A 19,466-nucleotide genomic window follows, 5' to 3' on the forward strand; every position below is an offset into this window, starting at 1 on the left:
GAAAACGTTCGATTCTTGTATGCAGCATTTACTCCATTAATAGTGTAATCATAACATCAGAATCAATTTACCATCCTATCAAACTCCAGAGAAGACACTTCTCCATTTCTACAAACAAAAAAATATTATTATGAAATGTCAGGAAGCAACTTTAAGGGAGTTATGTAACAGCAAGAAGACATAAAGCTGGTGGCCAATCTTCAAGTCTGTATCTATATGTTGAACACAACTATATGTTGAATAGCTTAAAAACTATTTTTGTAAAGTAAAAAATGCTTCTTTGCTATCATGGCATTATGGGCATCTTCAAAAATGATTGAAAGAACACCCAAAATCCTTCAAAAGCTAAACAGATTGATTGATTTTTAAATAGAATTTGAGCATTTTCAGTGTACGTCCCGTCAGAAACCAGAATCATGTGCTGGTACAGAAGCCCAGATGCGATCATTAGATAACCTCAAATGAAGTTTCCTTCATTTATCAATATACTCCCAGGCGATGCTTTAACAACATTACGCAAACCCTGCCGTCAGTATACTGCTAAAACATATTCATGCTAAAGCACCAAAGACATTTGGCATCTCTAAGTGTGGTGAAAATAAAGGAGGAACTAATAATAAAAAAAATGTGTCCCACAAATCCAAACCTTAAGGGTTGCCTCAAAAGTCAGATGTGATATGTAATTGTATAGTGTATTGGCAGCACTGTGTTCTGCTAAACTCGTGTGTTGATGGAATAGGTCAGTGGTTGGTCTGTGAGCGGCAGTGTTGAGAACAGTGTGCATTCTGTGTTTATTAATGCACGCCATTCATTATGTGCTTCTGGTGGATGTCCAGAGTAGTGCCATCCTCTTTGTTGTGCTGGGAAGGGCTCACGTCATCCTCCCAAAGCTGAGCAGCTTTACGGATCTCATCCAGAGTGTACTCCTGCAGGATGGTCCCGTTTTCAAACACTGTCACCAACATGTCCTACAAAAGAAGACCATATATGAATAAGGATCACTAAATTAGGGGAATATCACCATATATGAAATTCATCTGCATTAACTTCCTTAGAAATGTTTGCATTTATAATTTCACATTCACAACCATTCAAAAGTTGTGGGTCAGTATAAAGGCGTGTATATACATGTATTCGGTTACAATTTTTATTTCAAATGTATTCTGTTCTTTTGAAATTTCTAATTAAAATAAATCCTAAACTAAAATTATGGTTTCCACAAATTTTTTTTAAACTGTTTGGATAATGTTAAATGTTTCTTGAGCAGCAAATCAGCATATTAGAATGATTTCTGAAGGATCATGTGACCCTGAATACTGGAGTAATGCTGAAAATAGTAAGTAATGCCATCACAGTAATTAATCAAATAAAAAAAAACATATTTAATTGGACAACAATTATTTTGAATTGTAATATTTCACAGTACTGTATTTTTGATCAAATAAATTCAGCCTGTTCATAGAAGTAAAAGCAATTTTCAAAGTAACCATATTTAAATCATCATAATTATGTTTAGAAATGCAAAAAATTACTGAGCCCCGGCCTAAAGGGACATGGTGAAAAAAATAAAATAAAATAAGATGGGAGGAAAAATTATTTGGCAATGATTTTGGGTTCTCTCAAATGTTTTGCATTCCCCCGAGAAACTTTGCATTCGCTCACATTGCCAGATCATTTTTTTTTTCTTCTTCACCATGTCCCTGGGACAGTATGTTCATATGAAAAAATATTTTTCTCTAACATCAGGTAATTAATGGGTTAAAAGCCAGATGTTGCAAAGAGCAGGTACACTGAAAACAATAGTAACATTTAAATGAACTAGTTTTATTCAAGTCTAAATATTATTTAACATCACTGGATCAACTTAAATGCATTAGTTTATACCTACAAAAGTATTTTATTTGGGTTAAATCCAAGTGGCAAACTTCCGGTCTCTCTCTTGAATCCAACACGGAAGTGACTTAAACTGCAATTCATCGACTGGTAGAAGCTAGTATGTTTCCATCCACACGTTTTTATCCGCATTAAGTGATATCGAATGAAAAATGCCTTATGGAAACAGTAAAATTCGATTGAATTTCATGAATATCGACTCAAATGAAATACGATCGGTCTCATCGGATTTTATCTTGATATATATATGGCTTATGCGATAAACGTGGATGGAAACGTTATTATGGCGCGATCCATTTTGCCTAGTAAAACTTTGTTCGCAAATGTTGGCTTGAATGTTGTGCAATTCGGTGAGAAAATGAATGGAAACACCTTAACATGTCTCAAATCAATTCGATATACCAATTTGATCGCAAAACAGCATGTGACGTCATTACGCACAGGTTTTTATCCTCTTTAAAGCCGTTGGATGGAAACACACTTTCACCAGCTTTATTCGCATGAGTTTTTTTACCGAACTTCAGATAATTCGATTGACAAGTGGATGGAAACATGGCTAGAGACAGGCTCCAAAAGAGAGTCAAACTCATAGACCCCCCCCCATGTTAATATGCCCAACTTTACAGCAGAAAAATATGTTTACAGCCTGGTACAAAAAGTGGTTTTGTTCTATATAGCTAATTTTGCCCTTCATGACAACTGTGAGGGTGGTGATTTTTTTTTTTATAACTCATCCGTTTAAATTATATTAAGCCTTAAAGTTCTGCATAATAAAGGGCGTGGCCACTTGAGTGACAGGTGGATTGCCGCTGCTGTCACTACTAGCCGTTTCTCTGATGTCTGTTAGCCGTCACGTCGTTTCAGCTAATCCCGTCTCTTTAACCATTTTCGGTTATGTGGGAGTGACGCGCTACCAAGATGGCGACGACCGGCTCCGCCCACTTTGGGCTTCAAAAATGCTCTTCAGAAACCTACGGGTGACGTCACGGACACTACGTCCATTTTTTTTTTTACAGTCTTTGGTTAAATCAAGTAGAAATAGCTCTTTTAGGTAACAATTGGACGTTGCCCCTTTTTACAGTGTATACAGCTGATCTAACCTCCTCTGGTTTGCCCGCTCCTCTTTCCACCGTCTCAATGAAGCCATCTGAGTTTCTCCTCAGACAGAGACGTCCACGCTTGGATCCTTTAGATGGGTCCGTCACTGGCTGCTTATAGACGTCCATCTACGCGAACACAAATGACATGATAATAAAAAAACACTAAAACTTAAATTTATTTCCTGACAGGATGTTTTGAATGTAAAAAAACAACAACAACTCACGCCTTTGCCATTGGCCTCCACATAGCTGCACTTGAAAGCGCAGTTAAGTGTGTCTCTGTTGATTTTCTGCACTAGAGCACTTCCGCAACCGAAAAACACATTTTCAGCACTCCAGCCCTCATCGGTCAGTTTCTCCAGAATCTGCACTAGCCAAAATAAACAGTAATTCTGATCAGAGAATGATCACTGATTTACCACTGTGTAATCAGTAATAATGTTTATAATCTAACAGTCATAAATGGTTAATAAACATTCAGGGTCAGTATCACATTTTCCCCTGGACACACTATTCCACACACCTAAAGGTAGGGTAGGCAATTTGTTTTATACACATTTTTTGTTATACTGATTTAAACTCTCTTCACATCCTGATATCAAACAATAATAGAAGTGATCTAAATATTAAAACATGTACATATCTGTGGAAGTCTCAAGACCGCAACAAAATAACAGCTCTAACGATAGCCACAGCTAAACTGCAACATAGCAGTGTTTCGTAAACGAATCTGCAGCTTTGAACGAATCATGAGAGTCAATGATTCATTGACTCATTCATAAATACAGCCACTTGCTTCGTTACTGAATGAATGAATGACTCGATGACTCACTCATTAAGACAGTGACTTACCGCCACCTACTGGCAGTTTTAGTTTAATATTTATAAGCATCACTTCGTTTTAACCATTATTTCATTTTTCTCTATTGAACCTTTTTTTATTTAAAATATTATTTATTTTATTAAGCTATTTATAAAGGTAAAAATTTCACTGGATAATCAATTTAAGGTGGCAAATATTGCCCCTTAATGGAAAAGATGTGACTGCAGTCTAAGTGGAAGAGAGGGGGTATGCAGAAGGGTGTTAAAAGCCTCAAGGGGTACGCCACTCTAAAAAGTTTGGGAACCAATGTGTTACAGCTTTCTAGTCGTAAGAGGCTAAGAGCACATCTAGAATGAGGTCCAAAATTGCATTTCTCTTTGAGAAGGATCAAATGAGCATCTTGTGCTTCAATGAAAGTAAGAATATCTTACCATCTGTATGAAGGCGCTCGCTCACATGATCAATATAACAAATTTGATTATTTCATTAGGGACTTCTAGATTTCAGAGTTTTGGACCTCACTGTAAATCACACCAGACCAAATATTGTGGTACATAAACTACCATTCAAAAGTTTGGGGTTGGTGTTTTTGAAAGAATCTCTAATGCTCATCAAGACTGCATTCATTTAAAATGAATACAGTCAAATACAGTAAATACAGTTACACTATGACATATTTGTACAATTTGCAATAACTCTTTTCTATGTTAATATATTTTATCCTTCTATAATATATTTATGATCCTTCAGAAATCATTCTAATATGCTGATTTGGTTCATAAATAGAAAGTTTAAAAGCATTTATTTTAAATAGAAATCATTTGTAACATTTATAAAATGTCTTTACTGTCACTTTTGAGCAATTTAATGCATCCTCGCTGAATAAAAGCATTAAAAAAAAAAAAATCTTACTGACTCCAAACTTTTGAATGGTAGTGCATAGTAATTTCCCTCTTGGTCTGAGGTTTAGTTTACCTCATTAATCGAGTTCAGATCAATTCCATCCCCCTGGATAATGCGCAAGTATGATGGGAGCACCTTGTAACCCACTGAGTTCAGAGAACATCCAAAACACTTCTCCAAAATCTTTATCACCTAAAAGTGAGACAGAAGAGAAAAATTAGAATGGAAGAAAGTAAGAATTCAAGGATGCAGCTACTCAATTTAAACTTAGAATTTAAGAGTCCCATCAGTCACAATGCAGCGCAGTGCTAGAAAAAGCTTCAAGCAAAGCTATTTGTTTGAGTCGTTACTTCACTAAAATAAAGCTCAATCACTGAAACAGCTGCCTTATGGTCTGTAGCGAACACTCCTACAGTTCTAACACACTTGGTACATGATACACACACACACCTCGATGAGGGTTTCAGCGGGGTCCCCGGAGTCTGGGCGAATAATAAGGGGAGAATCCTCACTCCTCTCCATCACTCTCTCTTTCAGCTTGTCCCCCCAGATATGCTTACAAGCCTTAAAAATGTCATAACTGTCGCTAACCACAGCTACAGGCCCAGAGGGAAAGTGGTCCAGCAGACACTCATATGCGTCCTTTTCTCGGCTCCTGCCCCAGGAGATGATGGTACTACAGAGACAGGAAAAACAAAGTGAGACAAACCTTCGTCAAATGATTTGAAACGCTTATAAACGAAGTGCTTTATTTAGTTTGAAGGTAAGCAAAAGGGTACGACTAAAATAAACGGGTTTTACTTTTACCAGACAAAGAATTAGATAGAATCATTTGCAGCTTATGAGTCATTCGAGTCTAATGATCCTTAGCCACAGAGCTATAAAAATCCCTGAGCGATTCACGGAATCTTCCGGTTGACTGATAGACGGAATGTTGTGATGGTTGCAACTTGCAAAACTTAAATGTGAACTTGGAACGACGTCACAGAAGAAGTCGTGTGGTTTGAAAGAAAGAGTGAGAGCTCTACTGAGAAATCAACATCAGAGACAAAAGGCCCTACAGCTGTGAGATGGATGAATGCGTAGCTACTAATAGAACAAATTAGAATCAACGGAACAAATGCAAATTAACACGCAGGTGTTGAACTTCAGAGTTGAATTTCAAGACATTGGCCGTTTACAACCGAAGGCAGCTGTGTAACTGTCTAACTCGCTCCCAGTCAGTCTTAAAGGGATAGATCAGGCAAAAAATTCTGTAGTAAACATTTCATTTTCTTTCTCCTGTGGAACACAATTCTAAAGACTGGTCAAAAATGTAATCACAATGAATATGGATGGATTCAAAACTTCAAAGAGTATCATGAAAGTGGTCCATACAGCTTGTTAGCTATATCTTTTGTCTTTTGAAGTCAAGTGATAAACAGACCAAAACTTAAGTTGCTTACTTATCTTGACATCTGCCCTTTCAAAGCATTGGTCAGCGAACAACCGAACTTGTTTGATGAGCGAAAACAAACCTCAAACGTGCTGGTTCTTGCATGTCAAGTGAACATGCTTGAGTTTCTGTTAACCATAACCGATGTGTGAGTTGATGAATGTTTATATGTGAACAAAAGCCTGTTCATATAATTGATCGTGTCTCTTCAGAAAATTGGGACTAAACCACTCATTTCATATGGATTAGTTTTAGGATCTCTTTATGAACTTTTTGAAGCGTCAAAGTGGTAGTTGCGTAGCGTCAACAGAGAGTAGACAAAGCTCTCAGATTTCATCAAAAACATCTTCATTTGTGTTCTGAAGATGAACGAAATTCTTATGGGTGTGGAGTAATTAATGACAGAATTTTAATTTTGGGGTGAACTATCCCTTTAAATATTTACCATCTTATATTCTGGGTAACTGTAAAGTTTTTGTCAGCGTTTAGTAAAAGAAACATGCATCTACAAAGGGGGAAGGTTAGAAAATGTTAGACAAACCCAGTTTTCCTTACAAAGCAAAGAGAAAAGCAACCAGTACATTCTTAACCCTCAGACGGTCTTAGTTTCGGAGTCACATCCTGGGCCTTCCCGGTCAGAAGTGACCGGACACCTAAAAATAAAACTTCCTCCATCCCAGTAAAACCAATGCAATTTATTTTTGTTCTATAATATTTATTCTTTTTAATTTAGTATTTTGAGACAATTTGATTGAACTTATTAATATTTATGGTCAATTTTTTGCCATTGAAAATAATTAATTTTTTTATTTTATTTATTATTTATTTTTCTTTTATGCAGTATTTGCGGTTAAAATAGAGACTAGGCTTTCAGAAAAAAAAAAAAAATCAATTTATTAAACATAAAATTAAATAAAATCATGTAATTGCATGGGTTTACCACTAGATGCCTATACAGCTCTAAATGGAGATGCTTGTGAATTCTAGTTGTTTTTGGACCAAATTACTTACTTTTAAGATGTGGATTGAATGTATTTTTTTTAGAAATTCTCAAATAATACTTTTTGCCAAGGTTTATAACATTTTATTAATTATTATTTTAATAATTTTAATAATTATTATATTAATTATATATATATATTAATTATAATTATTAATTATGTTATGTTTTTCACTCTTGATGTTTTAGAGTTTCACCCCTTCATTGCTGAGCACTTTTTTTTTTGCATCGTGGCCGATTTGTAGATAATTTTTGTGTGTTTGTCAATTTCCCATTCATTTCCTATGGGGGTCATTTTTGACCGAAGACCAAAATCGTGACTAATTTTTTTACGACCACTTAGCATGCTCGGATCATGAACTCAATTTTTTTGTGTTCACATACATAATGCCAGAAAAGTCACCAAGTTTCGTAACATTCCGATGAAGCTGTGATTTTTAAAAATTCAAACAGATTTTTTGTAATCTGAATTTATTGGTGTGTTTGTGTATAAAAGTGTGTTTGTATGTGTGTGTGTGTGTGGGTGGGTGTGAATTTTTTGCACTCTTGATGTTATAGAGTGTCACCCCTTTACTGCGGTGTACTTTTTTTTAGAATCGTGGCCGATTTGTAGATTGTACAGACAAAAATTCAGAGAATTTTTGTGTTTTTGTAAATTTCCCATTCATTTCCTATGGGTCGGTCATTTTGACCGAAGACCAAAATCGTTACTATTTTTTTTATGACCACTTAGCATGCTCGGATCATGAACTCAATTTTTTTGTGTTCACATACATAATGCCAGAAAAGTCACCAAGTTTCGTAACATTCCGATGAAGCTGTGATTTTTAAAAATTCAAACAGATTTTTTGTAATCTGAATTTATTGGTGTGTATGTGTATAAAAGTGTGTTTGTATGTGTGTGTGTGTGTGGGTGGGTGTGAATTTTTTGCACTCTTGATGTTATAGAGTGTCACCCCTTTACTGCGGTGTACTTTTTTTTAGAATCGTGGCCGATTTGTAGATTGTACAGACAAAAATTCAGAGAATTTTTGTGTTTTTGTAAATTTCCCATTCATTTCCTATAGGTCGGTCATTTTGACAGAAGACCAAAATCGTTACTATTTTTTTTATGACCACTTAGCATGCTCGGATCATGACCTCAATTTATTTTTGTATTTACATAACTAATGCCATAAAAGTCACCAAGTTTCATAACATTCCGATGAAGCTGTGATTTTTAGAAATTTAAAACAGAAAATTATTCGGTCAGAAATGACCGAGGACTGTTTGAGGGTTAAAAAATGTTTTCCTTGTGTTTATCAGGGACGAAAGAAAGTAATACGAGTTTGGACTAATATAAGGGGAAGTAAAAGTGTAAATTATTTTAAACAGATTTTTTAATAAAGATAATTTTCCTTTTAATGAATTAAATTAAAACTGGCTTTAGACGGGCTACATTAATTAAAATATGTAAAAACAATCTTGAACCAGTGTTATTTTAGTTTTATTAATACTATTGTAGTATTTATTACGATTTTGAATATTTTTTATATTTTCAGATTTCGTTTAAATATTTGTTCTGTGCTTTTGTCATTTTTTTGTCATTTTATATTACTATATAGCTTTATTTTTTTTATTTCAGTTTTAGTTCTAGCAATTTTAATTTGATTATTTATATATGATTTTATTTAAGCTTTATAATGACTTCAATGCTTATGTCTTAGTAGAAATTGAATCGTGTTATAAAGTTATAAAGTTTAATAAAGTGTCATAAAGTTGACTTCTTTCAGCTTCTCAGGTTTTAGGCAGGATGTAACACAAACAAATTCGGAGATGCCTTGACAAAATAACTGTCCAGTAAGTTCATAATGTGCATTACCTGTGCTCTGCAGCAGGGATGGAGAATCCGGCCATAGGACATGCATAGTATCGTTGTGCCATCAGCAGACCCGCAACTGTGTCTGTGCTGCAGAAGTTCACCAGATGAGCAGCTCCACCAAGTGCTGCCGACTAGTTCAGTAAAGAGTGAAAGAACACAACAGAAAGAAGTCATTGAACCTGTTTAATGCCAAACTCATAGCCTCCGAAATCACTGTCTCCAATCCAATCCAAAATGAAAATCCAAAATATCAATGTTGTGACAACATTATTTTGATACTGTTTTTGTAACGGAATTATAGACAGTGGCTTTTAAGAAGCAAATAATAAGAGAGATGTTGACCTTTGAAGTCAATTGTGTGAAGACATTTCCTATATTCCCCTGATTTAACACTCGGGTTACTGACAGCGTCTCACTTCATTCATCGTGATAGTCAAGGGAAGGTTGTTGCTCTGAAAAGTGAACACATTTGATTCCAAGCAAAATGTTTTTAGCCTCCTGAGGTGAGCATCAATATTTCTTGCTCTACAACACGGTGTATATTTATATTGGAATTTGAGGAGACTATTTTTTTTTTTTCATTTAAGAACTGATGAGATCTGAACTTGATTAACCCAGGGAAATTAGATCCGCAGCAAGGCTTTAGCCTGCAGCTTTGATTGTAGCAAGGATTTAGGGACTGCGTCATTCTCAATGCATTTTCACGTATTGTGTCATGTATTTTTTGTCAATTTGTCAAGAGCCCCGTGCAATATGATAGATCAATGACGAATCACAGTATATGCCAGCATTATTTGTATAGTATTAATATTTTAATTAAAAATAATAATTTTTCGTATCAGTTTAAGTTTGAGCAATTTTGTTGTCATTTAAATATTCTATTTAGCTTTCATATCTTTTTATATCAGTTTTATCTGTAGTAATTTTAGTACTTCAACAAACCCAGGGCAACATTTCTCACTGAAGTTTTTTTAAATGATAGTTTTTCATGTAATATATTTAGTTTTAGTTAACAATAACAACACTGATACTAATACTAGAACATTCTGCTAAACTTCCCTTTGTTTTTTTCCCCATAAGAATGAAAGTCATGTGGGTTTAGAAGGATTTGAGGGTGAGTAAATGAGGACAGATCTTTCACTGTGGGTGAACTACTACTTTAAAAGCATTCAAATCTATCACTGCTTGTCCCCTGATCAGAAAAGAGTGATGGAGAGTGAGCAGGAACCCTGAGTATCAGAGGCATTAAACTCTGTTTGGCATCATTAATCTCCTCTTGAAGCCATCATTAATCCAGTCAGCCACAACCTAGAAAATACACTTTCAATACCCCACTGTCCCTAATGAAGACTTGATAGTTTTACACAGCATGCTTTAGTCTGTTTTCAGCAGCTGAGGGAGAAACGCTTCAGGCTTTCTTAGATTCCACACTGATGTTTTTCCCTTCATCCTGTTCCTTAAATCTTTCTTGAAATCGTTTTTACACTTACTTTCCCTACAAAGCCTTGCAATGCATGAGCGTGACATGGAAACGTCATATTTCACATAATCGCCAGTGATCAAATAGGCTTAAACACACACAATAGCAATATTACACTGACAGTTAAATGAGAAATATTCCATAAACCCAGATATAACACCATTGACCAGATGTCCGTTTTTTCATTGGACAGTCGTTACCCAACACATGAAATTCACTACTGATCATTACTAGTGTGGCTCAACATAAATGACAAGGTTTGGTAGGGAGAGTGAAAAAAAAAAAAAAAAAAAAAAAACAGAAACAAATTAACCATCAAAAATGAATTAAAATGAAAATAAAATTAAAAAAAAAAAGCTTTTTAGTGCAGTTGTGTTATATTTGCTATGGGATTACAAAGGTTGCAAGTTAAAATCTCTGTGAAACCTTGATTTTTTTTTAGCAAAGTTAAACAGTTAAATTAATTAATAAAATGATTTTTTTTAATCAAATCAAATCAAATAAAACATTTTCAGTACAGTGGTATTATATTTGTATGGGGTTTCAAATGTTAGAAGTTCAAATCTCTGACTGAGAAACCTTGATTTTTTTTTTAACAAAGTTAAATAATTTAATTAATCCATAAAATAAAAATATATTTTTTTAGCAAAGTTAATCAGTTAAATTTATTCATAAAATGAAAAAAAAAATAAAAAAAATTATCAAATCAAATCAAATAAAACGTTTTAAATACAGTATTATATTTTCTGGGGCAACAAAGGCTGCAATTTCAAATCTCTGAGAAACCTTGATTATTTTTTAACAAAGTTTAAAAAAAATATATTAAATCATAAAATGAAGTAATAAATCAAATAATTGTTTTAATTAAAATCTTTTCAGTACAGTGGTATTAAATTCGCTATGGGGTTACACAGGTTGCAAGTTAATGTTAAACCACAAAATAAAAATAAAAATATTTAATAAAATAAAATAAAATATTTTAATTACAGTGGTGTTATTATAATTGCTATGTGGTTACGAAGGATGACAGTTCAAATCCCTGAAAAGCCTTGATTATTTTTCTAAAGTAAAAACCCCCAAAATTAAATAAATTATATTTGCTATTGGGCTACAAAGGTTGCAAGTTCAAATCCCAGAGAAACCTTGATTATTTTTTAACAAAGGTAAATGACAACTGTATGTCAGTGAATATATATTAAGAGCCAGTGTCATGAACAAGTTTGAATCTAGCAAGGTATAGTTATGCCCCTGAGCATCACTTTATTTGTGCCTTGAATAAAGAATTGGTTTAAATTCATTAATAAGATAAAATGTAAAAATCCAGCCTGTGATATGACCTAAACCTTTAATCATATTTTCAATTTGAATGGAAAATGCACCTTTTCTAATCGGTCACCATCTCCAGTTTTAGATGATGGCATACTGGTATGGAAAGGGCACCACAGAGGGGTTATGTCACACCTCATTAGAATCTAGTGGTCTCACCTTCATACACAGTCACACACAAAGGTCTCCTACACTCAGCACGCCCAGCCAGTCTCACTAACAAACTCACCGCTTATCACTAGTCACCCAACACCTGAACCTGCCACTGTGTGATATAGATGAAACCTGGCAGAGTTGACCTTTACACAACAGACGGACCGATTCAAGAGCCAAACAGTCATCTTTACTCACACAACTCTTCAAACAGCACCACCCGACGACCCAAAACCCATCAGCGTGACAACCTCACTCAAACACAGCCAAAAATCAGGGCTCCTACCTTTTGAAATCCACAGAAAAGGAGAGCGGTCTGCATTGTGTGTGTATCGAAAGGTCAGGTCTGATCTCTTTTTGATTAAATGGAATGGTCTTGTCTCATAATGAATTGATTTTCTGCTTTCACCGAGTGATGTCTGATTTCATTTGCCCCAGAAGACCGGGCTTCCTTAAAAAGCACTGAAGAGAGAAAGACCCCATTCGGCTTGAGCTTTGATTTCAGGGCTAAAAAAAGAATAAAGGCCGAGATTTGAACACTGGAGGCACTTCCTGTTTGACTTTAAAGATACTTCAGTGCTTTGTAGGGGTCTTCTTTAGAGTGTGCTGTGAATGCCTACAGAGACAGCAAAATAATGTCATGTAATCGGTGATAGTCCTTTTTTAGTTTTCTATATAGTCACTCATAGTCATAAATACATAAAAGATTGTGTTTTGGGGGTCGGCGGAGGCCCGATCACTTGCATTTTTTCCTAATAACGGCGAAAAGAACTCTAACTTAACAACACTGTCCTGAACAGGAAGTGGAATTATTGACCCACGTCTATCGTACCTCTTGTGAAGACACCCCTCTGTAGCCGAAATCATGCAGCTTGAGGTCCAGACCCTCCAGGCTCCCTGACGTGGCCTTCAGGTGCTTGGCCAGAATCTTTTTGAACTCCCTGGAGATTGTTGCCACGGTGATGGGATACCACATTTGGACCAGCATCGTCTGTAGGGACAGAGTGTACACACAATCACATGTGCGTCAGAGAAGACCAAAGATGGCTCGTAATTGCACTCGAAATGTTTATGGCCCTGATACCATCATGACCATTTAAATCACGACTCATTGATCTGTGGCTACTTAAGGACATGCATGTCAGGAACTGACAAAGATTATGTTTGGATCTATGCGTTTTCTCTGGTCTCGACATCAATACATAAACTGTACTCATCGAAAAGCTGACAGAATGCCAATAGGGCTTGTTCAAGTAAAGAAAAATCGGCCTAACCGGCAAGATCTAGGTGTACCAATCAGGTTTGACTTTCCTGACACCTTCAATAAAAGTAAAACATTTTATCAGGCTCTTTTACCCAAAGCAACTTACACAGTTCATTACAGGGACAATCCACCTGGAAGCAACCTGGGATAAAGTGCCTTGCTCAAGGACGTCTACTGTACATCAAATTCACTTCACAGACAGTTTAATCTAAAGTGACTTACAAATGAGGGACATCACTGAAGGACAGCAACACCGCAACGCCAATATTCAAGAGCATATTAAGTAAAAGCGCAGAAAGGTAAAAGAGAAATTGATATCACTTTACTTCCTTAGGCCACTTTAGATATTTTACTAGCTATAAGTAACTATAAGTAGTACTACATGTCAACTATCAATCATTAGAGTATTAGTAGACTTTCTGCTTAATATCTCCTACTATAAGCATACAGTAAGCCAACAGAGTAGTATGTCCAAATACATACAGTAGTATTTGAAGAACTGTAGGTAAACTCTTTACTATCCCATGAGGCCACGGGAGAGGATTTATGAATGACGCTGACGCTGGTAGGTCACGTGACAGTAGCAACATGGCGGATGTAGTACGAGAGAATTTCATTCATACTACCCATATTCATATTATATAGAACATACTTTTACAACGGTCACAAATTCAAATGTAAATGTAGTACTACTTAGACAGTATAGGATTTCGGACGCTCCTACAGTGTTCCTGTACCTCAAACAGTAGAGCATGGTGCTTTCAACACCAAAGTGATGGGTTTAAACCGTTTGGGTAAAAGCATATGCCAAATGCAAGAATAAATATCCAACCTTCATAGGTTTAATTCCATATTAGGGAAATTAACTATGTAAAATAATGTTCATCATGGACTGTATGCATCTTCAGACCTGGTAGCAAACAATATGTGTCTTCATAATGATAATAGAAACAGCAGTTGCGTGAGTCTGCAGGCCAGGTCAGTACCTAATGAACTCATGCCCTCATTGACCTCACCAGCCTGTCCAAACCCCCCTCGGTTATTCTGTCCAGAATCAGCGGCTAGGAGCATGCTGGAAATCAAACCCTGCTGTCATCCTGAACAACAGTATGGCAGAATCATCCAATATGAAGTAAAGTGCCACACCAACAGGTTGATGGACTATGCTGACAGTGAGACATTCATGGGGGATTTGTGTTGCAGTTAAGATTGTTGTAGCAAAACAATCTTTTGCATCAAATATGGCCTCTTTGTGTATTAAATTCAAACTTATTTTAATTTGTGTAGTGCCTAAAACATACAGACATGAAAATATGTAAGGATCATGTGACAAAGATACTTCCTTGAGGGGATCCTTTACTAACAGCCTTAAGAAAGTGTCCTTTGTTAAGGGAATCTGATTAAATGTTCGTTTTTTTGCCCTTAGATTACTTTACCAATTAAAAGGTTTTTGAGAGAGAGAAAGATGTTTTTGGAAAAAAGTCTAACGCTCAACAAGGCAGCATTTCTTAGATCAAAAATACAGTAAAACAGTATATTATTGTGAAATATTACAGTTTAAAATAACTTTTTTCTATTATAATATATTTTTAGAATGTCATTTATTCCTGTAATGGTAAAGCAAATTTTCAGTAGCCATTACTCCAGTGTCACATGATCTTTCAATAAAAAATTTCTTATTATCAATGTTTGAACAATGACATTTTTTTCCCTGCTTAATATTTTTGTGAAAACTTCAGGGATTCTACATCATTTATTTGAAATATATATATATATATATATTTTTATATGTAAAAGTCTTTACTGTCACTATTGCAGAATAAAATTATTGATTTAAAAGTATAGATTTTTGATATATATATATATATATATATATATATATATATATATATATATATAGGGAATGACTTCTTGTATACTTTTTGCCTTTACCTTATCTGTATTGGCTACCTTATAATATAAAAACGGTTTAAAAAGAAATAAAGATGAAAGAAGGCAAGTAATACCTCAATAAAATTGGTGAGCCAGAAGAAATCTGGATCCGTGTTCTCCACAGTGAAAAGAACGTTCCCTCTGGGAATGATCTTTCCCTCGGGAACTGCTTTGATACGGATTGGAAGGCGGCCATCATATTTCTGACAACACAATTAGGAACAGGAAGGAGGCAGGTGGTCGTTATCTTCATGTGCATTCATCTCCGGAACAAAGTAAGCAGACTTCAAAGTCATGTAATGGTGAAATATCTAAAAAGAAACTTTGACTTTTATATGAACTTCTGTTTGTACCTCTAAAACTTTTCTCCATCCCTCTTCATCGAACACTGACTGTTTAAAGTGCATCTGATAAAAGAGTTTCGCCTCCTGAATCTTTTCCTCCGTGACAACTGGACCTGCAAGATATTTAGACAAATACATGAGTTCAGAGATTCTAGGATGAGCACACATGAAAAATAGAATTCTTTTGCATTTTAAGTATCAGTGTAAAGCAAAAAAAGTGAAATATAAAAACACTATAGCTATCAAGAGGCACTTTCTATGTACTATAGTTAATTGAAAGTTTACAAGAGCCATGACTTCTTCCAAGGAGAATGCAATAAAGTGCAATACCAGAATAATTTAAATGAAATAGTCATTGTACAAAGAGTGTGTACAAATAGTGTGTCCCTGAAAAAAAAAAATTAAATCAGTGGAGACAAACAAAATAAAACGCTGCTGTTCACACGTTCTGTCCATGGTTGTAGTTTGAAACACACACCATGAAACAAACACTTTCTGGCTTGAAATACTGAAATGGGAAGCTTAAGGGGAATTAGCCTTATGTAACTCTAACGCTTATTTGATGACAATGTAATCTGCTTATTTTTACTTACTCTAACATGGCTGGCCTGTTCATGGCCACTTCTATCAAAAATGAAATGGGTAAAAGAGTCAAAATGGCCAAAAAATACACTTTGAATATAAAATGATTTTTTTCCCCGAATATGCAGTGTGTAATAGAGCTGTTTGTGAATGTAAAAGGTCTGCAAAGTTTTAAAGATCAAAGTGCACGACAAAAAACGTTATTGTCTCCTAAAAGTAAGAATCGATACTGAACTGCCAAAACGAGTCGTCAGCAATTCCAGTTTAACTTCCTGTTACATAGCGATGTAACAAATTTGCATATTTCTAGCCTATGGGTTTCATTGGGTGTGTGTGTGTTTTTTTTTTCTTTCTTCTTCACAATTTTCATTGTGGGGCAAATGATCCCTTTTAACCTTACATTTATAAACTCTTGCAGCTTGTTTTGACTGCATGACTACTCCTTTATAACTGTCCTTGAATGTGAGCCATTACCGTTTTTTGGGACAAGTTTTCCATTACCCAAACAGGTACGTGAAAAAAACACTTTGTTCGTGCCAATAGATGAACAAACTCAAAACAAACAGTATGTCCAAGTGAGCCAACAAAAGTGCTGTGATCACTGCAGGATTTACGCAATGATGAAATTACCTGCTAGGTATTTCTTCAGGAGATACTGGAGGCCAAAAAACACCACCTCGCTGAACTGCGCCCCCTTATTGTGCCGACACTCAAAATAGGAGTACACCTTACTGACATTGGGAGGGTATTGCTTGTAGTGGGTAATCTGAAAAGAAGAGAGGAGCTTTGAAGATTAGAATTGTTTACACACTCACAAAATCACCAATACTCATTAATTATTCACTACCATTCAAAATCTTGGGGTTGGTAAGATTTTTTTAAAATGTTTTTGAAAGAAATCTTTTATGCTAATCAAGGATGCATTTATTGGATTAAAAAAGACAGTAAAAGAGGAATATTGTGAAATATTATTACAATTTAAAATATCTGTTTTCTGTTTAAAATATTCCTGTGATGGAAAAGCTGAATTTTCAGCATAATAACTCTTCAGTGTCACATGACATGATCCTTCAGAAATTAATCTAATATGCTGATTTTCTGCACGAGAAACATTTCTTGTTATTACCAGTGTTGAAAACAGTTACATTTTTTTTAATAGAACCTGTGATATATTTATTTCAGGATTCTTTGATGAATAAACTATTGATGAAGTTCAACGTTTATTTGAAATAAAAATATTTTATAAGATTATAAACTGTCACTTTTGAGTAATCTAATGCCCACTTGCTGTATAAAAGTACAATTACTTTAATTGTATGAGTGCTGGGTGTTCCACATCTAACTAAATCTGCTCAGCTTTCCATGGAATTCTGAGTGGACCTGAACATCAGCCCAAACCTGACTGACTAATCAAGTTCAGATGAATGGATTGCGCCACTTGAGGAATGTTGAGTGCGTGACATGAAAATGGGTGGGTATCAAACTCATTCAACAATTAATTATGCAACTGTAAAATCAAAAACAAATATACATTTTATTAATACATACATAATATTGTTGGGTGAGATTTAAACATGGATCCAGATGGGATTTGTAGCTGGCTGTCAAGTGAAAGGTTAAAGGCTAATGTGAAGCACAAAGAAGATTACACAGCCTTAGCCATTCAGCATTGGCGATGCTGGAGAATTACAGAGGTGAAACTTCTAAATCTAAAACTGCCGTAAAGACCACTAAAACCTGGCTAAGGACATTTAATAATCAGCTCCCAAGATGCTTTCAGCATTATGTAATACAACATGTATAGATTTCACAGTACTACTTTTCATATAACTTTAAATATGATCAGTAAAACTTTACAATAAGGTCTTATTTGTTAACATTAGTTAATGCATTAACTAAAATGAACTAATAATTAGCAATATATCCGTACAGCATTTATTAACCTTTGACAATATTAATAAAAAATGTCATGTTTGTTCATAGTGCATTAACTCTAACATACAACATAATATGATCTTAAAAATATATTAGTAAATGTTGAGATTAACATAATAAATGCTGTAGAAGTATTTTTCCTTGTTAGTTCATGTTAACCAATAAAATCGTGTTGTAAAGTGTTACCATATAATCTAAAAAGAGAAAAAAAAATCTAAACAACTAAACCTCATAGTCTAATCCAATCACATAGTAATATGCATTAACCCATTTAATCCCACATGAAATGCATACACATTTTCTTTTGAGTTTGAAGGACCTATTGAACGTTGTTGATGAATTATAGTTAACAACTATAAATGAAAGTGCTGACTGAGTGTACTGTTTTTGTCAACTTTTTGCCCGGCTGTCGTAAATAGCCTCATGACCAGTTTAATAGCCACATGACCATGTTTAATTTCACTTTGTCCCTTGTTGTAAGTATGCGTGGAAGGTCCAGATAAGGAATCATGTAGACATGTCATAACAGATACAAAAAGACACAAATACCATATTTGATATCAACTAGCATGATTTGACAGGCTACTTTTACTATAACAAATATTTTGATCATCTTTGGGTAAACTAACAGTTTTATACCACATAATAAGACACTTCAAGAAAAATAGCGTTTACATTTTTAACTATGTTTTAAAAAATGAGTTTCGATTCTTCGACTGCTGCGTGACGTGACGTCACCCGCTGTGGCCTTTGACGAAGCTGAAGCAGCACGAGGTCATTGCGCATTAGCCACGCCCCCTGCGCTCAGCATTCAATGAGTGGGGCATTTAAAACGAACCTGAGCTAACACAACACCCTTCAACAAAACAAGAAGAAAAATCCCGATTTTTACACATCTGTAGGTTAATCTGAACCATGTTTTCATTTAAACTTCATAGATTCACAAGGTCAAAGTTGTTTTTTACCGCACATATAACGTTATGTGACGGCTACAGCAGCACAAAGATCCACTGTCAGAATCGGCTAAGTACTGTCATGCGCCTTTGTGTTTCTGTTGTTGAACGACTGAAGCCAGGTGATTCTTACCTTATAAGAGTCCGTCGCAAGTAAAAAATTGAAATCCTGTGCTGCCATCATCGAGGACAAAGTAAAAGCGAATTGATTTCGCTCCGGTATGTATGTAGTCCGAGCCGTGTGACACTGGTCTCAATAACCTTCTTTTCAATGCCTTTCGGGTTGGCCGAGAGAAAATGTAGTGAAATACGATCACCTCGGAATCTTGTATATGTGAGGGCTCGCACGTATTAGGTCGCATAGTCCAGTATCAGACACAACGGGGTGGAAAAGGGGCGGAGTCAGACTAGACGTATGAAAGCTACGCTGGCTCGCGCTCGGTGATGTAACAGTGGGCGGGGTCATAACATCAGAAAGCGGA

General features: G+C 35.3%; 1 protein-coding gene and 1 long non-coding RNA gene across 2 annotated transcripts; both read right to left on the bottom strand.

Annotated features, from left to right (window-relative positions):
* Positions 1-15: 15 nt before the first annotated feature.
* LOC130075955 (uncharacterized) lies at positions 16-230 on the bottom strand. The gene is made up of 2 exons (XR_008805590.1): positions 170-230; positions 16-97 (listed from the first exon to the last, which is right to left on the bottom strand). It is a non-coding gene; the product is annotated as an uncharacterized LOC130075955 (long non-coding RNA).
* Positions 231-667: 437 nt separating this feature from the next.
* Positions 668-19,379, bottom strand: nampt2 (nicotinamide phosphoribosyltransferase 2). Its single transcript, XM_056240800.1, has 11 exons — positions 19,118-19,379; positions 16,727-16,862; positions 15,524-15,627; positions 15,245-15,373; positions 12,807-12,965; positions 9,016-9,146; positions 5,170-5,395; positions 4,792-4,911; positions 3,218-3,358; positions 2,994-3,119; positions 668-968 (listed from the first exon to the last, which is right to left on the bottom strand). The coding sequence occupies exons 1-11, from the start codon at positions 19,166-19,168 to the stop codon at positions 795-797; spliced, it is 1,497 nt and encodes a 498-aa protein (XP_056096775.1). The 5' UTR covers positions 19,169-19,379; the 3' UTR covers positions 668-794.
* Between the last annotated feature and the right edge of the window lie 87 nt (positions 19,380-19,466).

This window comes from Rhinichthys klamathensis, unplaced genomic scaffold (genome assembly GCF_029890125.1).
Source record: "Rhinichthys klamathensis goyatoka isolate OS25496 unplaced genomic scaffold, OSU_Roscu_1.1 h1tg000613l_1, whole genome shotgun sequence".
Lineage (NCBI taxonomy): Eukaryota > Metazoa > Chordata > Actinopteri > Cypriniformes > Leuciscidae > Rhinichthys > Rhinichthys klamathensis.

Excerpts from the sequence above, each read along its gene's own strand:
- nampt2 (XM_056240800.1), bottom strand. The coding sequence starts at position 19,168 with ATGATGGCAGCACAGGATTTCAATTTTTTACTTGCGACGGACTCTTAT. Across the intron at positions 4,912-5,169 it reads CCGCTGAAACCCTCATCGAG|GTGATAAAGATTTTGGAGAA; the intron begins GTGTGTGTGTGT and ends TCTCACTTTTAG. Across the intron at positions 3,120-3,217 it reads TGGAGGCCAATGGCAAAGGC|ATGGACGTCTATAAGCAGCC; the intron begins GTGAGTTGTTGT and ends GTGTTCGCGTAG.